Here is a 22,954-nt window from a genome sequence, read left to right on the forward strand (position 1 = left end):
GAATGAAAGAAATCTTGGGATATAATTCCGCTATTCTTTTAAGGCCACCATATAATTGTATCTAACTTGATTTTGTGCTTACTTATTTCCCAAACGAATCTGATGTTGGCATTTCTTTACCACGAAGTCTTACATTTTCTTTATTGTGGAAAGATAAGTTGTGATTTTTTTCTGATTCTGATAGATTTCTAGGAATTAATTTCATTTCTTTCAAAATGATAAAAGTATTTATGGAGAGACAAGGGAGGAAAAGAGAGAAAACTGAGAGAGTATACCACTTTTTAAATTAAGCATAATTTATTATCTTGGCCTACTTTTCCCAGGGTTCCTCCTCTGTCTTTCCTGATGGGGAGGGCTGCCCCGAGTCTCCCACTTCATGCTCCTCTTTTTTTTTTCTACCAAATACTCTGTGACTTTTGACAGTTGCTTTATTGTGAACTGCTTGAAGCTTAAGGGGTTATCCCCTAACATGCATGGCCATTTATTTCACCAGCCTGGAGCCAATTCAGATTCCCTCATGACCCGAAAGCATAGTTCCCATCATTGCAATGTTTGGGAAGCTCTTCCATTTCATTGAGTTACAGGTTCTTCAAGGCTGAGACTTGCATTTATATTGAAAACTAGATGCTAGTGGGAAACACTGAGATACACATTTACATTTTTAGTAGTAAATAAACGAAGTGATTTGATTATCACAACTGTTCCATGTGATACATGAAGTGAGATAAAAATAAAATATGAATATGTACTTCTCCCTCAAATGACCATGATTTTTGAGATTGCTCAAAATTATCAAGTGAATAAATATAGAAAACTGGAAAATCCACAAACTTTCCCATCGCAAGTTATTTATGAATAGTTAGTCATTTTATGATAAAGCCATGTGTAATCTAATGGTGAAACACTAGGTCACATAACTCTTGGTACCATTTTATTCATCATTTCACATAATCAGATTGTCATTTTAATGGCTGTAATGAGAAACTTTTCTATGTCATCAATTATTGGCTGCCAGATGCTAAATGTTAAGTCCAGTCCTTAAGATTGAGCTGATGCTATCTTGCCCGTTGAAATGTTTTTAAAAATACTAACTTTATTTGACTGGAGACATAGCTAAAGTTTTTGGTAGGAGCTAGGGAATTGTGTCTAAATATTAGTTTGCGTCAGTATAAAGTTAATAGTCTCTTGGGGACAGGACGGGGGTGAAACAACTTCCTTTTCCAGACATCTGGCTGCAGATACCATCAACAACTATTATATATGTAAATAAAAATTGCTAGTCCATCAGAAAAAAAAAATCTGTCACCAATCTGAGATAAGACTGAGTCATTAGTGGCCCACATGGTAATGTGTTTTAAAAATATATGATCTAAGTTTTCTCTCCTTTATTTTCCCCATTCTCAGCAAATATCTTCGAATATTACACATCACTTTTTCCATTGGATTTTTTTTCACAATTAAATAGTAATAGATTCTGTTTCATTCATCCCAACTTAGCTATATTTAAGAAAATACCAAGCCAGACTTTAAAAGAATACCACAACTTATGACTTCTATAAAGTGTATATTACTTCTGAAAGACTACTATTTGAGTCAGACCAGATAGAAAGATAAAAGTTGGAGTTTGGATTCACATATTAAACAAAGCTTATTTTCATTCATACCTCAATCTAAGGTGCAGATGAGGGCAGACCTTGGTCACAGAATTGCCAGAACACACCACATGGCTGTTGTCTAGGTGTGTCTCATCTGTTGTAACAAGAACAGTTATTTCCAATTGAAGTCAAGTGTACTAATAGCAAATCTGAGGAAGAGGAACAAAGAAGGCAATATGTTTAGTCTCTTCAGTGATTTCTGAGCAGAAGAGAGAAAGAGTGAGTGAGAGAGTGTGTATGTGTTATCAATAACTTTATTCTCATTTTCCTTTTCTCCATCTTTCCTCACTTCTCATTTGACACCAGAAACCAATGTTGGGTGGTTGTTAGAGAGGCAGCTGGGTAACTTTTTCCCATTGTCTTTCAGAATATCATTATGCAGCCATCCAGCCCATAATATATTTTCTTGTTTCTTGATGGTTTTTTTTTCCCCAAATTGAAGTAGTTTGAGGTAAAGTAATCACAGTGATCTTTCTTCAAAGGAGCTGCCTATTAGCAGCTACTAAAGCAAGACCCATTTCTCAACAGCCAATGCTCTTCAATAACTCCAATGACTTACAGTTTATGTGTGCTGGAGTTGAAAGCTAAGAATAATAAAAGTCATGAGTATGCTATTTTCCATATAAAAAGACAAGTGTTTCTATAAGAAGTATTGTTGCAGGAATCTGAGTGTGCCAGCACGTTCAACACACAAATGATTTAAAGCCACTGGATAATGAGACGTTACCCAAATATTAAATGTACATAAGTAATGCATTTATGATCATCACTCCTGTACCTCCTGTTCTTCTCAGTGAATACATGTCATCCTGACCCTTAACCTTGCTTGTTACTGCTAGTCAGCTTGAAGACTGGAGGTCATTTATTACTCAGATAATTTACTTTATGGTGAATAGGATAACAAAATGAGTCTCTTTAAGGAACAATTCCAAGGGATAAATGCAAATAAAATAGTAATATACAATATTTCTGGATTGATTTTTAATAAATAAAATCTAAAGTGATATGAAAATGCTAATGCTCTCACCAGAAGGGATAGATCTATTCTAGAGCGACAGAATTTCCCCCAATGTTTCAGCGGCATCATCATTCTATATCTTTGCCCTGTGATCAGTATGTGTCAAAATCCTTCATAGTGACAAATGTGCTGTCCACTTGCATCTGTGGAGAATGTTTTAGCAGCTGAGTGATTATGAATCAAACCCTTGAGCTTCTAGCCCTCACTGCCTCCCAATGCGTTTACATTTGTTGGCTGACAAGTAAATGTATCTTGACTTTCCTCTGAGAATTCCCCCCCCCCCCCCGCACTGTGTTTGATGAAAGATATTTGGCAAATTGGCAGTGTTACCCTGTACGTTGCAATTTGTAGCCAGCATTAGGAGTCCAGGCATGAAACGAGAGGGCAGGTTCGAGGATAAAGAGAAGAGAAAAAGAGTTAACTAGAACACGAATGGTCATTTGCAGACTCGGGCCTCCACTCTTCCCATTGTGAGAGGCAGAGAATGCTCATGTCATTCTGTTAAGACTTGGCTTTTATTGAAGAAGTTAGGATATTCTGTCTAGCTGTGTGTCCACAAGAGATATCTTTTCTTACTTTTCCTTTTGAGATGGAAATATTCCCTTTTATTTGGAACTGAAGTTTGTAAATTTGATCTCTATTTCTTTCTTGCTGTCTGATCAGAAAAAGAATAATCTACCCTAGTTTTTAACTACCCTAGTTCTTTGAGATGTCTATAACATGCACATAAAACCTTTTTAATAGGTGCTTTAGTATAGCGATGAGTGAATTGATTTAACAAGATGAATTGAGAATTTGCTTTGTCTATTCAAGATGGTAATAAACAGCTTCTAAATAAAATCTGAGTACTCGGAAACTTGAGTATGTTTTTGAGGAGGGTACTGATGGAAAGGGAGGAATCCCTTTAACTGTATACTTTAGTATAAAACGAGGCTTAAAAGTAAATGTCACCTTCTAATTCTAACTATGTGTGTAGGTGGAAAAAAAACCCTCTAAGTTTATAAGCAAAATAAATTAGCTTCTCAAATAGAATTAGGTAAGACAGTTTTTTCTTTAAGAATATTTCTCAAGGAGTACAATTATGTGAATTGTTCCTCTTGTCTCAAGACATACTTATGGAGTTCTGTCATATGAAATTATTTTCATTTCTTTCCTTTTTGGGGTACTGGGGTTTGAAATCATGGCCTTATGCTTGCTAGGCTGGGACTCTACCACTTGAGCCACATCCCCAACCCTAAATTATTTTAAAATATAATAAGCTGTCATTTCAAGTCACTTTTTGTCTAGAAGAAAGTAACATTTCATCAAAATTCTTTATGTATGATCCCACTTAACATTTAGTATATCCAGATATTGTTATCCTAGCCTGAGGCAGTGTACCTTTTCCACACTGAATTTTTTTTTCCTGGATTCTACACAGTTAGCCAAAGATAGAATGTTGGAGCACTTTCTACTCTTGCTTGTCCTCCTCATGGGAGACTAGAGTTCTTATTTTTTTTTTATTACCTAAGGCAAGGTATGTCACATCTTTCCCTAACATTTCTAGTTTACTATTGATATCCATAACAAAATACTGTCTCTTAATTTAAAAAAAGGATATGGCTTTATTATCTGTCTCACTGACTGTTTCCCAGGTTATTATAAAGTGGCCTTTAGATGGTCTTGTGGACAAAAGATCGCCCAGCATTTATTTCCCCAAATCAATTTCCTCATTGTTTCATATTGAAACCTTCCAGTCTCCTCTCCAAGCATTTACACTTAGAGGGACTGGATGGTTTTCCTGTTAATAATGGTCTTGCTTTGCCAGAGATGATCATGGCAGAAAAGGTGTCAGACTTCATGGTGCTTTGCTCTCTGCTGCTTTTCAGATGTCCGCGATAGAAAACATGGCAGAAAAGCTAGAGAGCTTCAGTGCACTGAAGCCAGAGGCTAGCGAGCTGCTGCAATCCGTGCCCTCTATGTTCAGCTTCAGAGCGCCTCCAAATACCTTGCCTGAGAACCTTCTGCGGAAGGGGAAGGAGCGCTACACCTGCAGGTAACTGAAACTAACTACGTCTAACTTTCCCCCACATCTCCCCTTGGTGACAGGAAGCCCAAGTGTGTGTTTGGGAAATTATTCTTGATTGAATGATTAATAGCGATCATGATCGATTGCAGACTCTCCAAAGTACTTCTATTTTTTCCAGTGGCGATACAAAAATGCTGGTTTTTATAAGAATTATTATTAAATGAGAATTTTCACACAGACCGTTTGGTTGTGATAAATGAGATGGGAAATTATCCAAACATTACTTGCCTTGTCTCGGGTTAGTATTTGTAAATTTTCTTTCACAGTTAATTATTTCCAGGCAAAGGTAAAATACTACTGTCCTCCAGCATACATTTATTAATTGAGCATCCTATTATTAATGCACATGCCTTTGAAAAACAAGGCCACTCATGAACCGTGGCTAAGATTCATAAGTGAGGAACACTACTTAATAAATTTCTTATTAATCCGTAGAAGAACAAAGCATGTCCCATGCTTTGGGTTTGGGTTGTGTGAATTCTTTTTGAAATAAATTGTGCTTATGATTCCTCAATTGTCTGCAGGAATTTGTGCTACCTGGCACAGGCATATCAATTTATCTGCTCTTTGGAAAAATGTGTCACTTTCTTACCAGAAAAGCTTTTATGGGAATGTATCTTGATGGATGAATCTCGGGGTCTTGTCTGATCTGATACCACTCAATACACAGGGAGCTGTCATGGTGTCTAATGTCTACACTGAATCGAAACACTTGAAATATGTTTACATCACCCCAAAATCACAAACTCTTGTCATGTTTTCTTTTTATCCTCTTGTCTGGTTCAGTTTTGTGAATGTAAAGATATGGACTTAATAAAAGAGGCGTGTGTGGGGGTCATCAAAACAAGTCGATTTTCATCAGCTGCTTACTTATGCATGAACAAACCCAGCCCGATCTCATAATGCAGCCATGATTTGTAGAGTTATTTATATCCGTAGAATGGCTTTGTTGCACATTTTAAATACCAGAGGCATGTGAGTTCCATGCAAGATTAATTAAGTCGGGAATAAGCATCTGGTTGCTCTGCGGCTGGTGAAATAGAGCCAACTGTGCTGACTTTCTCTTATAAACATCTTCTTATGACAGATACTGTGGCAAGATTTTCCCAAGGTCTGCGAACCTAACACGGCACTTGAGAACCCACACGGGAGAACAACCTTACAGGTTTGACAATGATTTTTCTACATATCTTGAAAATTAAAGTTGACGTGCTCATAACGTTGAAGGAGGTCATTTTTGGGGGTGTGTGCATGTGTGAATGGATGTCTACTCAATTTTCAGTCCAGGAAGAACCAATGGTGTCATATCAAAATGTGAAGAGTTCTGATGCCTTCGAATGAGAATTCTTTAAAAAAGATAAGCATTTAAGAGGGGCTAGATATTAAAACTTATTTGAGGATATTCTATTGCTTCTTAGTGATCAGTGCTATTGTAATTGACATAAATCATAACTGTGTGGATTTCCTCTTTCCAAACCTTGAATCTTGGTTAGGAGTTTCTAATCCATATGTATTATGTTTAGTTAACTTCCCTAAGTCTATGTCTATAGGTTCAAGACTACATTAAAAACAAACAAACAAACAACCTTAAAATTTGGCAGTAGAGGTTCACTCCTATAATCCTAGCTATTCAGGAAGGAGATATGAGGATCGAAGTTCAAAGCTATTCCAGACAGAAGAGTACATGAGACTCTTACCTACAGTTAATCAGCAAAAAAGCTCCAAGCAGAGCTGTGGCTTAAGTGATAGAGTGCTAGTCTGGTGCTCAGGGACAGTGCTCAGGGTCTGAGTTCAAGTGTCCATACTTCACAAGAAAAAGAAGTACAGGATTAGAGACAGAACAGGTAAAATAGAGGGTATTATAGGAAAGGGCTAATTCTACCCACAATTTTCTAAAGTAACTCTTAGTTTGTTATATTAAACATAAAAATTAACCACCTGACACAACTAATTTTAATATTGTTACTTCAAATAGCATGAAGGTAACCAGCATGACGTCTTTTGATTTCAAGCTATAACCTACATAATAATTTAATGTGCAATGCTTTGAATATACTATTAGGCATCATATTTGAAATTTTTCCAAAAATGAATAAATAGCATTGATCTCAAATAATATAATATCATTGTCCTTTAAAGTTCTTGTGAATTTTATAGGAGTGAGTTAACTTATCTAGTTTCAAAGACTTTAATGTTCAAGAATGAGAAAATGGGCAGACAAAGGCTCATTTGAAGAAAGATGGAGTATTAGGCGAAAATTATGGGGGGGCTTAAACTTAGAGAAATCAGTATTTTCTTGAATTAATTGAGTTCTTACCTATTTTAATAAATGACAGGTTCTAAGTCACACTCCTGTTTTTTTCTGATGGAACATACTTGTATCAGATCTCCCATAAACAGAGAAAATGGGAGGTTCCCTTCAGAGAACAGTTTTGCAAGAACTCTGCTCACAGGGACCTACTCTTCACTAACTCCTATTTTGTTAAGGCTTAGGGTCTTAGGCTGCGACAATGATGTCATGATTGTGTTCTTTGTTCTTTGTTCCTGAATATAGTGGTTTCATTCTAACTCATAAATGTTATTATACTGGCATTAAAATACATAAACTAGGATTTTGGCATAGCTTAAACAATGATGTGGTGCAACCCTTCTATTTTATTTATTTTGAATTAATTTTTTTTTATTTTGTCCATTGTGGGGCTTGAACTCTGGGCCTGGGTGCTGTCCTTCAGCTCTTCAGCTCAAGGCTAATGCTCTACCACTTGAGCCACTTCTGGTTTTCTGCTTTTATTGAGGATCAAAGTCTCATGGACTTTCCTGCCCTGGCTGGCTTTGAACTGAGTAACTAGGATTACAGGTGTGAGCCACTGGTGCCCAGCCCTTCTATTTTATAAATGGAAGAAGTATTCAGATCTATAGATATTAACTACTTTTTTGTCAAGAGTTACCAATAGATGCAGAATTAAATCGCAGGTTTAGAGCCCTCACCCCAGAGTCTTTATCTCATCCTCTGATGTATATCTCATCCACTTACTAGGGAGACTTAATGATGTACTACTATGATTTTAAGAATATTTGAAATTAGGCCTGGTTTGAGATGCTTTTTAACCACCTTCTTGTCATGGGAGTAAAGAGGAATGTATGTGTGTGTGTTAGTGTGTTTAATGTTTTATTTTTTGAATGTTTTAAAGCATATACTCTTCTAGTCAGATGTTGGCTCAGGGAAATAGAAATGGTTATTGAACATTGGTTTCAACAACCGTATTGGCCAATTAAAAGCAAATCTGAGGATAGAGGGGTAGTACTTGGGTTTGAACTCAGAGCCTCATGCTGGTTAGGCAGAAACTCAACCACTGGAGTCGTGCCCAACCCCTCTTACTGGCCAATTGTATTTAGATGTGAGAAGGTTTTGTTTACTTGACTTGTGAGTTGGTTTGCACACAGCAGAAAGTTAGAAGTATGTCAAAAATGAGGTCTTTCTCCTTCATGTTTGTATAGAAAATATTATGAGTAAAAGGTTTTCTAAAGTTTTGGGTGAGAGTGCATTTTCTGGATCAATGTTTTCTGTTTCCTATGAGGTATAGCACATGGTTAATGCAGGATGCTTTTCACTTCAGGGCTGCAGAGACGTGCTTATTGCAGAGAAATCCAAAATATTACACCAATGAGGGACAGATATTATTATTATTATTATTATTAGCCAGAAAATCCACAGAACCTCATGATACCAGAATGGTTTTCCCCATGGGAAGTCCTTAAGTTGGTTTTGTTGATATTATGCCAAAGTTACTAATTCAACAGACTTGCTTGCTGTTCCCATTGAGCTGACTAGACTTGAGCTGCAGAAGCCCAAGTGCTTTAAGTGGATTGGGGTGATTTCTCACGGAGAGCACTTGAACTCGAGTCTGCTTTCAGAAGTGGGACAAGAACCCTTCACACATGGAAGAATGCCTTGAGAATTTTCTGGCCACTAAGTCAGAAGTATTCACTTAAAAATCATTTAGAGAAAAACAATTTTTTCCCCTTTCAAGCAAGATGCACATAGAACATCACTTTAAACAGGGCAGATGATTTCTTTACCTTCAAATGCCAGGAAACAACAGTCCCAAAACTTTCAACATCTTTCTTTCTTCCTCCGGAACTGGAAAGCCGCTATGTGAGGAGAGGTCTGACAGTATTCCCTTCCATTTTTTCAAGTAAAGGAAAACTTGAAAATAATTTGTGACACTTTGTTCTAGTCTATAAAAAGCAGAAATAGTCAATAATCTCCTAGTAAGGTGATTTCCTAGAACACTGAATTGGTCCTAAACTGCTAAAAATCCATTATTTTATATAATTAGCATATGCTGATTAAAAGATACACAAAAAGAAATGGAAAATTAGGAGAAGTAGGGAAAGAGAGGAGGTTGAAAAAGACTTTAGTGTTCAACCAAGAGGTACATTATTATTATTACTAGTTTTTATTGGCATTATTACTGGCTTTTGTAACTATTTAAAGATCAATGAAAATCTTACAATCAGTCACCACAGGTTATAAAAATAAAAATTGATGTAAGATCACACTATTCACATTGTCTTGATTTGTAAAGTTTGGAATGTTTACTGCTGTTTGGGATAATAGAATCTCTTTAGGATTAGTAGCAGAGAAGGAACATTGACAGAGAAACTATTAGAAACTATTGACAGAGAAACAATTCCAAATTTAAAAGTTGTCTGTACAATGAGGAATGAATGAATTGGTGTTTTAGAAATGATTCAATTGTTACTAAGCAAAAGACAAAATAACACTACTATTTCTTCATGTTTTTATTTTGGTGAAGTTTCTTTAAAATACTGAACGTGATTATCCTAATAAAATTTGGCACAATCAAGTCACCAATTTATTGTGATGATGTTTTCCATGGAGTTATGAAAAGCATTTAAAGCAATCAGGGTCTGTTGGAGTTCACATCTTCACTATGTGAACATGAACATCATGTATTCCTCCCTGTGCCTTTAAAACATTTTATTTCATTGTATTTATTTTATTCTATTTTTTGAGACCAGGTATCACTATATAGGACAGATTGGCCTGAACCTTATTATGTAGCTCAGGCTGGTCTTGAACTTTACCCTCTGGTTCAGCTTTCCCAGTGCGGGGGCTAGAGGCATGTTTCACCACCTCAGGCTGCCTGGGCCATTTTCTAAAATGTTTTATGGGTGGTAATTTTTGATATCTTGTTTACTAGTCTAGAAAAATATCTTCTGAATTGCTTGCACATGTTTTTCTCTGTGTTTATTTTTCAGATGCAAGTACTGTGACCGATCATTTAGCATATCTTCTAACCTCCAGCGCCATGTTAGAAACATCCACAACAAGGAGAAGCCGTTTAAGTGTCACTTGTGTGATAGGTGTTTTGGTCAACAAACCAACTTAGACAGACACCTAAAGAAACACGAGAATGGGAACATGTCTGGTGAGTACTTGGTTGTGCCACAAGGAAAAGGTGGCTTTATTTTTTTGTGTGTGTTTTGAAATCTGATCATGACCTTTCTTCCTTCATTCCATTTTGACACCCAGATCAGATATTACTGTGAAAGTTCAGAGCAAGTTTCCCTTGAGATTTTAGAATCACGTGATCACTGATTAATGTAAACTCTGGCCTTATTTACATTGTGCTTTCCTCCTGCTGAGTTCATCTCAATGGGCCATCTCAGGCAAAGAGTACCCTGACCCAAACCCACCGGAGACACATGAATCAAGATTTCCTAAATGGCATAGAGCAATCTATCCACCTCTTGGCATAGAGTGTGTGCCAAAGGTTGGCATAAATGCTCAGAGTTGTAGCCCCAGAATACCATTCTCTGAATATTAATCTGGAAACCACAGCTGCTTTGGCAGAAGGCCTACAGCTCAGTTCGTAAGTCTCTCCAGGTTAACTTCTTTGTTTCTTTTAAGAGTAGGCATTAAAAATTGCCAATGTGATCAGAGTACTCACAGCACATGATGGTGCTGTTCTGTTTTGTCATTCAGTCTGCCATAAAAATAAAACTGAAACTAACTGGCAACATAACTAAGTTTTTCTTAACTCTAACCTAACAACACCTATATTAGCAGAAGGGATTATAGATCTTGGCTTCTAAGATTTAGTTAATGAGCCGATATCCATTGTTTTCAGTGCTGGCATATAAATGAGAAGTCCCAATTTATTAATAAAGAGTCAAGGAAATGAATTAGGAGATGGGAAAAGATTAAGAATTATGAGCAATCTACCACTTCCAGTTTTCTGGTTATTAATTGGAGATAAGTGTCTCATGGACTTTCCTGCCCAGGCTGTCTTCGAACCGCAATCCTCAGATCTCAGCCTCCTGAGTAGCTAGGATACAGGTGTGAGCCACTGGTGTCCTGGCTAGGAAATGAGATTTTAAGATCAGAAAAAAATAGAGTTATACAGACTAAAATCTTTTCTTAAGAAATTATTTTATTACTAATTTTTCCTGTAGTATAAAGTAATTTCAAACTGTGACAGTTTAGAATGGTATACTGTTTACTTCTACAGTCTAATGACTATGATTTTAAAAATGAGACTGTAGATCCAAAAATCTAATCTATTATATAAAGCTGGCAACTAGTACAGTTTTCTAATCCACACTATTTCAGGAAAAGGGAAAGTTAAAAATTAAATTATCAGGGATTGAGGATGTAACTCACCTAGCACTGAAAATAAAAGTTAACTTGGCAAAGTTGAATATTTACCCATTAACCAGATTATAACATCTCTCAATTGTATGGCTATGTCAGCCATACAAAAACCTCTTGTTTTTGTCATATGGACAATTCTGATGAACTATTAAAATATTGATGCTCGTGTATAAGAGCAGGATGCTAATGTCAGTGTTAAGTTTAAGCACATCTAAAGTTTATGAAATTGTGCTGATTTCTGTAAGGCATAAAGCAGTCCTGTGGGGAGGTGTGGCTGTGCTCAGTTGGTGGGTGAGAAAGCTGAAGGCCACCGCATAGCACACAGGCCCCTCCCATCCTCGATGGGACCAGCTGCTGTGCAGGAGTGTGTCCTCAGTCTTCCAGTGGCTCAGCCACTAGGTCAGGATGCAGAATTCTCAATGCATTTTCCACTTGTATTCGGTAACACTCTTCCACACAGGGGCAAGGAACATGCACTGGCTGAAATTAGCACCGAGACCAGTGTCTTTCAGAAGAGTCTACACAAGAAGTCTGATCATGTCTCCCCTGTCTCCTCATTATAGCAAGAAAAATGTTCCCAACTCACAGTGGGGGTAAGGGAGAGCTAGTGACAGACACGACATTCTTGGGAAACTGTAATTCATGATCCTAATGGGTCAGAGTATCCCCCAAGGAACTTCACCAGCATGTGTATCATGGTGAATTGGGGAGATATTGATTCCTACAGTTACTGGTACTAATAGACAAAGGGATTTGCTTGCTTAACAACAACCACAACAAGAATACTGATCAAATTTATGAGGAATGAGCTTGCAAACACGTTTCCCAAGAAGCAATAATCTTTGTCACAAAAGGCTTTCTCTACCACATAGGTACGGCAACATCATCGCCTCACTCTGAACTGGAAAGTACAGGGGCGATTCTGGATGACAAAGAAGATGCCTACTTCACAGAAATCCGAAATTTCATCGGGAATAGCAACCACGGCAGCCAGTCCCCCAGAAATGCCGAGGACAGGTATAGCTGCCTTTGGATTTCTTAAAGGAGGGTGCTCTTTGATTGATAAATATATATATATATATATATACATATATAAAATATATACACATACATATATACACACCCACATATATATATATATATAATGTAGATCTATCTATCTATCATCTATCTATCTATCTATCTATCTATCTATCTATCTATCTATCTATCTATCTAACTATCTGTCATACTCTTGTTATTCCTGATACCAGTGGCTAATATTTATTTATTGCATGTTAAATGGCACATTGTTGTATCAGAACAGACTGTATGTGTACACTACTTTACAAATATTAGTTAATTTAATTCTCACCGTAATCTTGGAGGGAAAGTGACTATATTTTTCAGTGAAGAAATGGAGATGTCAAAGATGATGGCAGACAATCAGTAGTATGAAGTAGTAAGAGCAAGTAAGATACTCATTATATTCACTTTGTATTTTGATATAATAAGATTTACACAATGCAAATGAGAAGGTATTAACAAAAGATACCATTTGGGTCCTGAGATGCTTGTTCAGATTTTCTAGCTCATCAGTGGAGATTCTGGAGTCTGGAGACTCCAACATCTGGTTTCATCATGTCTACACAGAGGACTGAGAAGTTGAGTCATCTGACTTTTCCTCTCAACTCCTATCAAGCTACTTTTGTGAATAATTTATACCTGATAAATTGCCATGTTTAGAAGTATAATTAACAAATAGGCTTTCTTAATTATATTGGCTTTTCCATTTGGTTTATATCCATGAACTCTTTTGTTCTTTTACTTACTCTTTCATTTCTTAAATAACAATTTCATCTATTCAAGCTAGACAGTTGGCAGTGTATCTAAAAACTAACACTCTATGTCTGTGAAAAATACTTTTCATCATTCTTCAATGAAAGAGGTTAAGAGATTATTTATATATAATGCTGACTAATAATGATTTGACTTTTTCTGGTCACAGATTATTTTACTATATTATATATACACATACACACATACATGCATATATATATATATATATATATATTTCATTTCCAAGATTGTCTTATGTGTTAATTTTATGTTGGAAAATTAAAATACTGAAGTTATACTCATTTTTATGTGGAAAATGATGGGTTATGTTACTGTTGTTCAATCTCTCATAAGCTAAAAAGTAATTACATATGAAAGTCATACATGATAGTTACAACAAGGTTTCTGAATAAATATGTAGAGAAAGTAGAGCAAGGTAAATGGAAAAATAATGAATGCCACAACATTTTCTTCTTCAGTCTGTCCCCTTTCTTTTTTCTTCTTTGTTTCTCCTTTCTTTTCCTTTCCTTTGCTTTCCCTTCCCTTCCTTTCCTTTCCTTTCCTTTCTTCTCCTTATTCTCCTCCTCCTCTTCAGACTCTTCTTCCTCCTCCTCCTCTCTCTCTCTCTCTCTCTCTCTCTCTCTCTCTCTCTCTCTCTCTCTCTCTTTCATACTAGGATTTGATCTCAGAATCTCCTCTTTCATTTTGCTTGCTTATGGCCAGTGCTCTACCATTTGAGTCACACCTCAAGCTTGGCTTTTTGTTGGTTAATTGGCAATGGAGTCTGTAATATTTTTCTGCCCGGGATAGCTTTGATTGTGATCTTCCAGGTCTCAGACTTCTGAGTAGTCAGAATTATAGGTCCATCCACCAGTGCCTGACATTTAGTTTTATATCTTTAAAAGTAGGAGACTTCCAGTAGATATTCTCTAGTTCAAAGCATTTATAATTACCAATTTAATTTCAACTTTTAAGCAAAATTTAAATTCAAATTGTGCTTATTTTGTTAATCATTTAAAAGCCTACATGGCTTCTCTTAGTATTATAAATGTTCTTGAATGTATTAAATTGTGATTCTAGTGTAATTAATCTCTTATTACTTTTGAATTGTATATTATGATCTTTCTAAACATAAACAAAAAGTTGCAAATGACTTTCTTCCCTTATGTTATTAGGTATAGCTTATATTGTAGTTTGCTGAGTAAACTACAATATGTATTTGTGCAATTACACTGAGTACATTTTCTACATTGGTGTTTCCTGGAAAAACAACAACCTTTTTTCTCAAAACAACATTGGATATTATAGATACATATAGTAACAATCTGTGATCAGAAAAAAGAACAAGGATCCTTAAAAAAACAAAAACCAATACACACAGCTTGTATGGTGGTCTGTTCCTGTAATTCCAGCTACTCAGGTTATGGTTTGAAGTCGAGAAAGAAGTTAACAAGAATAACAAATTAACCAAGTATGGTAGCAGATGCCTATGGTCCCAGCTATGTGGAAGGATTGTGATCATAGGCCATCCCAGGCAAAAGTATAAGGTTCTGTCTGAAAAAATAACTCAAAAGCAAAAGGGACTGGAGTGACAGTATTACTACTATTGTACAGCCCTGAGTTTAAACCTTAGTTCCGCCAGAATAGAGAACAATGTACAAATAAGCGAGCTCACCACAAATATCACCTAGAAACAGGAAATAGCAATTAGGATATTGTGTGTGTGTGTGTGTGTGTGTGTGTGTGTGTGTGTGTGTGTGTGTGTATGTTGATGCTGTTGCCAGTGTTACTCAGGTCTATGAATGTTCTAGAAATCAATTCTTTCAAATGAGGGTACTTAAATAATAACTGGGTACATTATGTAGAAAATTATTATGCACTCTTTATATTATATAGTACAAAAATCATTTATCAGACATGATAAGAAATCAGAGATAGATTATTTTTCTATTTCTGCCAGAGCCTCCACTTATAACTTGAATAATCATCCAATTATTTTGTTTTTCTTTGCTCATTTGTGAAGTCCTATTATTTTCCCAAGGTTGCTATGAAGCATAAATTATATTTTAAAAAAATTTCCTCTGTAAGGATTAGAAATCGAAACTACTGTTTAGGAGAGGTTCAGAGTACTAAAAAAAAAAAAAAAAAAAGCCTATTTAAAGAAACAGCAGCAACCAATGCAATCACTGATTGAAACTTTCTCTCATTAAAAGGATGAATGGCAGTCACTTTAAGGATGAAAAAGCGTTGGTGACCAGTCAGAACTCAGATATACTGGACGATGAAGAAGTGGACGATGAGGTGCTATTAGATGAGGAGGATGAAGACAACGATATCACTGGGAAAGCCAGCAAGGAGGCAGTGATGGGAGACTTACATGAAGGAATCCCTGAGGATGATTACCAGGAGGCCAGTGCGCTGGAGATGAGCTGCAAGACATCCCCAGCCAGGTGAGGGCCTTGGGTGACTTTCCACATGCGGCTGGGGCAGAGCTGCTTGTGCTTTGTTCCTTTCTCCCGCTTGGCATTTCCAGCAGGACAGTATTTCAGCCCGTGAGGAATTAAAATTCGAGTCACCACACAGAGTCCATCAGTTTTTCCTCTAGGAAAATATGGAGGCCAAGCATAAATACGGCAAACATAAAGACTTCAGTGTTCGTGGGACTCTGATCTATGCTCAGGCAGGAAGGATAAGTGAAAATTGCACAAGGATGGTGTCCCTTCATTTTAGTCTCGTACTTACGATATCCAAAGAAAAGTAGAGATTGGCACATGATCTGATTCCCTCAATAATGTGGCGTGCCCATCAGCCCCATAGAGCAACTGATAGAGATGAGCATTTTTAAATGGGAAAAAAATTGACCAGACTGTGGGTCTATTTTGTTTTTTTTTTTTCTGAGGAAAATGTGGGCTGATTTTTTCCACAGCTAGGTTTACTGTAAATGGAACTTGAAGTGTATGAATTCGTTTCCACACATTTCTGACTTAAGATGTCAGAGACTTTATCGCAAATTCATACTTTAGTTATTAAAATATGAAGAGCAACAGATTATAGTATGTGATATTTGTGAATATTTTAAAAATCTAACAAGTGGTACATGTTGCTTTGACACAGCACAGTGTGAAGTTTGTCAGCTGTTTAGATTCATATGAAAGTGATTTGATTAGGTTACAAACCAGAAAAGAAAAAAAAATCTGTGCTTTTCCATTGGTTCATTTTAGGTATAAAGAGGAAGAATATAAATCTGGACTTTCTGCTCTAGATCATATAAGGCACTTCACAGATAGCCTCAAAATGAGGAAAATGGAAGATAATCAATATACTGAAGCCGAGCTGTCTTCTTTTAGTACTTCCCATGTACCAGAGGAACTTAAACAGCCGTTACACAGAAAGTCTAAATCACAGGTATATGTTTTGCTGCAGTATAGCATCATGATGACATTGTGCATGAAAGTGTACATTGCTTGGATGAACAAAAGAAGATATTCCAGAATATTCTAGAATAATCTAGAATATTCTAGAATCCAAGCAAATTTAGCTGCTTTGCCCACAGTGTTCTTGTCATTATTCTGACTCAAAGAGATAACCGATATAGCAGTAGATTCAGCTGCATTTGGCACACCGTGTCACTTCTGTGACATGCCCTATCCTGTACTAATCTCTCCTTCATCTTACATTTTCTTTACATTTCCTCTGTATTGTCCACAAGGTTTGTTTTCAAAGATTTATGTGTTATTCCAGAATTTTCTAATGGCATTTTATGTGGCTTATTTTCATCTCCCAAGTATGTATTAAGATTTTTGAAAAGTGAATTCTATTTTTTCCTATGCTATATTGAATTTTTTTTTTGCCTATATTGGTTGTGGGGCTGGGCCTGTGTGCTATTCCTGAGCTCTTTCACTCAAGGCTAGGACTCTACCACTTTGAGCTATAGCACCATTTCTGGTTTTCTGGTGGTTAAATGGAGATAGGAGTCTCACAGACTTTCTTGCCTGAGCTGGCTTTGAACTGTGATCCTCAGATCTTAGCCTCCTGAGTAGCTAGGATCACAGGGGTGAGCCACCAGCACCTAGCTGCTGTAGAGAATGTTTATGTATTGTTCATTAGTAATTCATCCTATTATAGAATGTAGGAGTAAAGATCAGAAATGAAATGAGTTCATAAGATCTGCACCAACTTGTTGGCAAATCTGAAAATAAAACTCACTTTATGGAATGAATGGATGAAACCCAAATTCATTGAGGTCTGCAGCATTCCACACACAATACAACAATTAAAAGTGAATCTATTTTAGGATTCATAAATTCCAATCCAAAGAGCCTCAAAATAAACCAAGTCAGCACTTTCTTTCTTGTGTCTCCATTCCACCAAATTCAGGTCGACTAAAAAGAGAAGAAACCCCTTATGATTATATCTTAAACACATTGGCCGAATTGTTTGATCCACTTAGACTATTTTGGAGGTGGCCTGACATATCAATGCAAGCATAGTAAGTTGTACATTTAGAAAGTATTTCATATTTGTCCGTTGTTCTGGGTTGATCTTCAGAGCAAACAGTGTGTCAACCAAGGCGGAGAATAATATAACTCTTTAAATAACTTTCAACTTAATAGAGATTGCAAGATATTATGCATGGTACTTAATATTAGTTGTGAAAAGGCCATGAGTCTTGGAAGTATGGAGCGTAGCTCAGGTGATTTGGGGACATTTCTTACAGGCTGTGGATGGCCATTTCCTCATTGCTAGAGAAGCAGTTGAGAGAGCTATCTCTTTCATCCCTGTGACTCACCAGAATAATGACCTTTTCTTTCTTTTTTTTTTTTTTAAAGCAAACAAAGCAAAAGTAGATGTCTCTTTTACCTTACAGACATCCATAAAATGTGGCCATTAAAAAAAAATCCTTTACTTTCCATTTCTCTTTCTTAGCTGATCAGAGATCAGTGTTTTCTCTCTTAAAGTTGTGTTAGTTATTTAGTACTTCTTATTGTAGCACACAATACCTAGAAGCTTCAGACACTGCCAGATCTGATACAAAGCAAAAGGGGCCCGAGAATCCAGAGAGAAGAGGTGTGAAACACAGCTCAGTAGGGTTTTTTGACATGGTATCCCTGCCAAGCCGGGTTTACAGTAAGCATCAAGAAAAAAATAGATGTATTTTATAATCCTAGTTCTTATTTTTCTTGTTACTTCCACATTTGTTTGTAAATGTGGAGGTTTTATGCAAATTGGCATTATTGTGAGACTCCACCTATTCAGTGGTTTTCTGTCAGTTATATACTGGGCTCTGATCTTTGTGCACAATCTGCTTTTGTTGTAGTTGTTGTTTGGCTTTGGCTTTGTTTTTGTGCTGGTCCTGGGGCTTGAACTCAGAGCCTGGATGCTGTCCCTGAGCTTTCTTTGCTCAACATTAGCGCTGTACCACTTGAACCACAGCTTTACTTCTGGCTCTTTTGGTGTTTAATTGTAGATAAGATTCTCACAAATGCTGTCACCTGGGCTGGCTTTGAACTGTAATCCTCAGGTCTCAGCCTCTTAAGTAGCTAGGATTATAGGTGTGAGCCATCAGCACCTGGCCCCAGAATCTGCCTTTTAACTTTTTTTTTTCCCTGTCCTGGGGCTTGAACTCTGGATCTAAACTCTCAGAGGTCAGGCAAGTATTCTATACTTGCCATTTTCTAGAATTTGAAGGTTCCGATACTTCACTCACAGCATTTATGTATTTACTCTCTGATTTTTAGAGCAAGTGAATCCAAATCATTGATGAGTACAACAGAGGCTTTGTTCTGCATGGAGTTTTATCTTTAAAAAGCCCTGTGCTACAAAAATTAATATCATAATAGACACTGTTGGTGGAGTCACACTGAGTTAGGCATTTTTGATTAAAAACTACAACAAGAAAAAAGACAAGAAGGTTAGAGACCAGGACTCACTTTGGGCTAAAGAATTTTCTTTACATATATTGGGATGAGTTTTGCTAAGATCATTTTATAATGCCTTTGGCTTTTGATCTGTAAAAGTGGGTACATAAGCAGAAAGGATAATGGAAGTTCGATCCTCACTTAATCCTCATTTTCAACACTACAAAGGATCAGGACTCCTATGTTCTGCTGTGACGTGGATTCTCGGGCCCAAACACAGAGCACATGCTAAGCACTATCATTCGTGAAGTAGCTAGGTGATCATGTTCAGGTCCAGCAGACCAATTGCGTACATAAAAGTCAAATGTGTACATGCAGAGCAATGACCCAGCAAATCCAAACGAGCCTGTGGGGGCAGAGCTTCTGCCCCAATGCCAGGACGACAACAGAAACCACAGACCGGGCCACATGCCTCAGCACGACTCCCAGAGATGAAATTCTGCCCAACAACAGAGGCATTCTGCCTTTGTTTACAGACAGTGGAATGTCTTTGGCAGGAATGCAATGATTCCACTTCAACAGCATTTTGACAAGCAAGTTTAGCAATGGATGAGCCCCACGACAGCAAATCAGCAGTGAAAAGTTCACTCGCAAGTCAGGACCAAACATTTCATTTGAATATTTTCCTTGGCTGTAGAAGGAGGATCCATGGAACAGTGATTTAGAGCTTGACATGGTAATAAGCAAGGAAGAGCACCTTCTACTGCGAAAGAGGGGGGCCGGGCAGACCATACTTCGCATAGGACATTGCTGGGTCTGTACTTTGTTTGGTTTTGGCGTGACTAATTTGCTACAACTCAATGCTCGAGGTCTCTGGGTGTCAGCAACGGGTGTTTCAAGCATGGAGAAGGCGAGAAAAGTTGGGCAGAAATCAGCTTCGGTTCCGCATAATTTGGTGACTTTGGGGAGGTGATTTTTACCTCCAATGCTTAGAGACAAATTTCAGGAGTCAGAGCTCTGTCAGGACAGGTCTATATTCTGTGAATGTGTGTGTGTTCACTCATAAGCATGCAGAAGCATTGCTGGTGAGCTGAGCCTATGTACATTTACTTATGGTCAGACAGGAAGATGACTTTTTCCCAACAGAAGTGCTATCGATGCTTCGATCAGATGATTATTATTTTTTGTCTCATTTTGTAGGATGTGTCACATTTGAAACCCCCAGGAACTGAAAGTCAGCAGCAATTGCATGTTACTCTAACAACAGTAAGAAAGATACACACATACATATGTATATATGGTATGTATATATATATACCATACATACACCATGTACATATACGTATATATACCAAACCAAATATACCCTTTATTAAACTCAGCCAGGCCATAAGCTCCTATTCAGCGTCCTAGCTCATTGTGACATTCTTCAACAATATTTTTCAAATGAAAATTGCTCTTTTTCCAATGGCACTCATGGCGTCTTTCCTTTCCACCGCAGGCGTATGCTATGATGCTGTCATTGTCTGACAAGGATTCTCTTCATTCCACATCCCACAGTTCCTCCAGCATGTGGCACAGCATGGCGAGGGCTGGGGCGGAAGCCAGTGCCATCCAGTCCATTAGCCACGTATGACGCTGTCAGGGTTCAACCAGAGCGGGACCAAGTCCAGCGGTAGCATGGCTCGTTCACGTGGGCTCCTAACCAGACTGCTGAGCAGAATGCCTTAGAAACCCGAGGGTCATTCATTAAAAAGTCTGATGACCTTAAACTGAATGATGAACGAAAAAGAAAGAAAGAAAAGAAAGAAAGAAAGAGGAAGGAGAAAGAAAGAAAGGAGAAAGAAAAGAAAGGAAAACTATTTATTCTCGATATTCTCGTTTTGCACAGCAAAGGCAGCTGCTAACTTCTGCAGGATCAATTTGACTAAAAGGATTCAATAAAAAACAAACCACTGGGCAGAAGTTCACCCCATGCTTGGGTGTTGGGGGGCTGAGAGGGGCTGTAGGGATGACCCTACGGGTAGGCAAGGAATCCTTCTTTGTATAAGGTCACCTGACCTGATTGGGAACAGTTGCTTTAAATTGCAGTTTTAATGGGTTTTTTTCCTTTGTTAAAATTTTATGTAACTTAACCTTTTGAAAATGGAGGTAGTTGGATGAAATGCACAGTCAGTGATGATAGAAACTGATCCAGGAATACTCGTACCCCCCTCCCCCACCTCCTTGACTTTGGCCTTCTTCACTACATTGTTTCAAACGAGGGAGAAGAGAAGGTGGACACCACGGAAGGTCAGGCTCCAAGAGATTAATCGATGAAGTAACCTGCTCGTCACCATACCACTAATAAAACAACATTTGCCAAATCCTTGTCATAACATCTTAATTTTAGACAATCATGTCACTGTTTTTTTTAATGTTCTAAATTCCTTTCTTTGTGTTGTGTGTATCATGTATTTATTTGTTGGCAAACTATTGTTTGTTGATTAAAATAGCACTGTTCCAATCAGCCACTATTTTACAATGTCCCAGGCCCGCCCTCGCTGAGTGGAAGGGCGCGGGTGACACGGCCTGGTGTTTGGCTTTTCTTAACATTCCTTTTTTTTTTTTTTTTTGGTTGTTGTTGTTTTTGTTTTCCTTCTTAATGAAATAAATATGAATAGATGCGACTTAGTTTTTGTAATACTGAAATCGATTCAATTGTATAAACGACTATAATTTTCTTTCATGAAAGCATGATTCTTCTGATTAAAAAAAAACCTGTACCCCATATTTTATGCTGATCGTCTGCAAGCTTGTGCGATGTTATGTTCATGACAACCCTATTTGTAAAATGAAGTGTCCCCGACCTTATGTTAAAAAGAGAATAACAGACTGTATCCAGTTTTCTCGCCCTTCCTGAGAAACCAGATTTGTTTTCTTTTCTTTTTGTTGTTGTTGTTTGTTTGTAATCTCATTTTGAAATAATCGGCAAGTTGAGGTACTTTCTTCAAATGCTTTGTACAATATAAACTGTTATGCCTTTCCGTGCATTCCTATGGGAAGAGCAAGTAAAAAATAAAGACTTACAAAAATGATGAATCTCCTCCTGTGTGTTATTTTCCCTTCTCACGCAATTTTAGTTTCCATTTGGGATCCAAATGATTTAAAGATATGGTGTTTGAAACCATGATGACCTAACAGATACGTGAATTTAAGTATATCTGTATTGTTTTAAGATGACATCAGTGATAGTTCTTGGCCTGCAATGAGTCTTGCTCGTTATTTTGAACTTTGTCTGTGGGTACAAAATCAAAGACCGTGTTTAGGAACCTCTGCTCAGACCTCAGTATTTTCGGCACCCATTTTAATTAGGACAGAGAGCAACCCACTGTTTTTCTACAGGATTTTACACAGTGCCGAAGGGAGTGTGTGTGTGTGTGTGTGTGTGTGTGTGTGTGTGTGTGTGTGTGTGTGTGTGTGTGTGTGTGTGTGTGTGTGTGTGTGTGTGTGTGTGTGTGTGTGTGTGTGTGTGGCTAGCAATAGAATTTAGGACCATGAACATGCTATTGAAGTGTTCTACTACTGAGCTACATCTCCAGTCCTTATTTTTGTTTCCAATAATACACTGTGAAGTAATTCACAAAAAAGGAAAGTGTCTTTCAACTTTACTATTTTCATTTTAAGTTTTTGTCCAGATACATGGTTTTAATCAAAACACGGTTATAATCAAAACATAAACATCATTTTGTGCTTGTTTTCCTATGTCCCCAAAATAAAATACACATATATACATGCTTATATTTTAGTATATACACTCATTAACATACACACATATAAAATATTACATAGTAATGCAGATTCTTCAAAAATATT

The 22,954-nt window shown here is 37.2% G+C and overlaps 1 protein-coding gene across 11 annotated transcripts in view; it reads left to right on the forward strand.

Annotated features, from left to right (window-relative positions):
- Mecom (MDS1 and EVI1 complex locus) overlaps positions 1–22,176 on the forward strand; it is a 585,804-nt gene extending 563,628 nt beyond the window's left edge. For 10 of the 11 annotated variants that reach the window (XM_069991926.1, XM_069991927.1, XM_069991928.1 and 7 more), the window contains 7 exons: positions 4,542–4,708; positions 5,829–5,906; positions 10,028–10,197; positions 12,296–12,440; positions 15,455–15,691; positions 16,463–16,646; positions 20,601–22,176. In XM_069991926.1, coding sequence (XP_069848027.1) covers positions 4,542–4,708; positions 5,829–5,906; positions 10,028–10,197; positions 12,296–12,440; positions 15,455–15,691; positions 16,463–16,646; positions 20,601–20,735 — 1,116 coding nt within the window. In that variant the 3' untranslated portion in view covers positions 20,736–22,176. The remainder of the gene's footprint in view (positions 1–4,541; positions 4,709–5,828; positions 5,907–10,027; positions 10,198–12,295; positions 12,441–15,454; positions 15,692–16,462; positions 16,647–20,600) is intronic. The other variant, XM_069991931.1, reaches the window with a different exon arrangement.
- The last annotated feature ends 778 nt before the right edge of the window (positions 22,177–22,954 follow it).

Source organism: Dipodomys merriami, unplaced genomic scaffold (assembly GCF_024711535.1).
Source record: "Dipodomys merriami isolate MVZ:Mamm:240054 unplaced genomic scaffold, mDipMer1.0.p SCAF_40, whole genome shotgun sequence".
Classification (NCBI taxonomy): Eukaryota; Metazoa; Chordata; class Mammalia; order Rodentia; family Heteromyidae; genus Dipodomys; species Dipodomys merriami.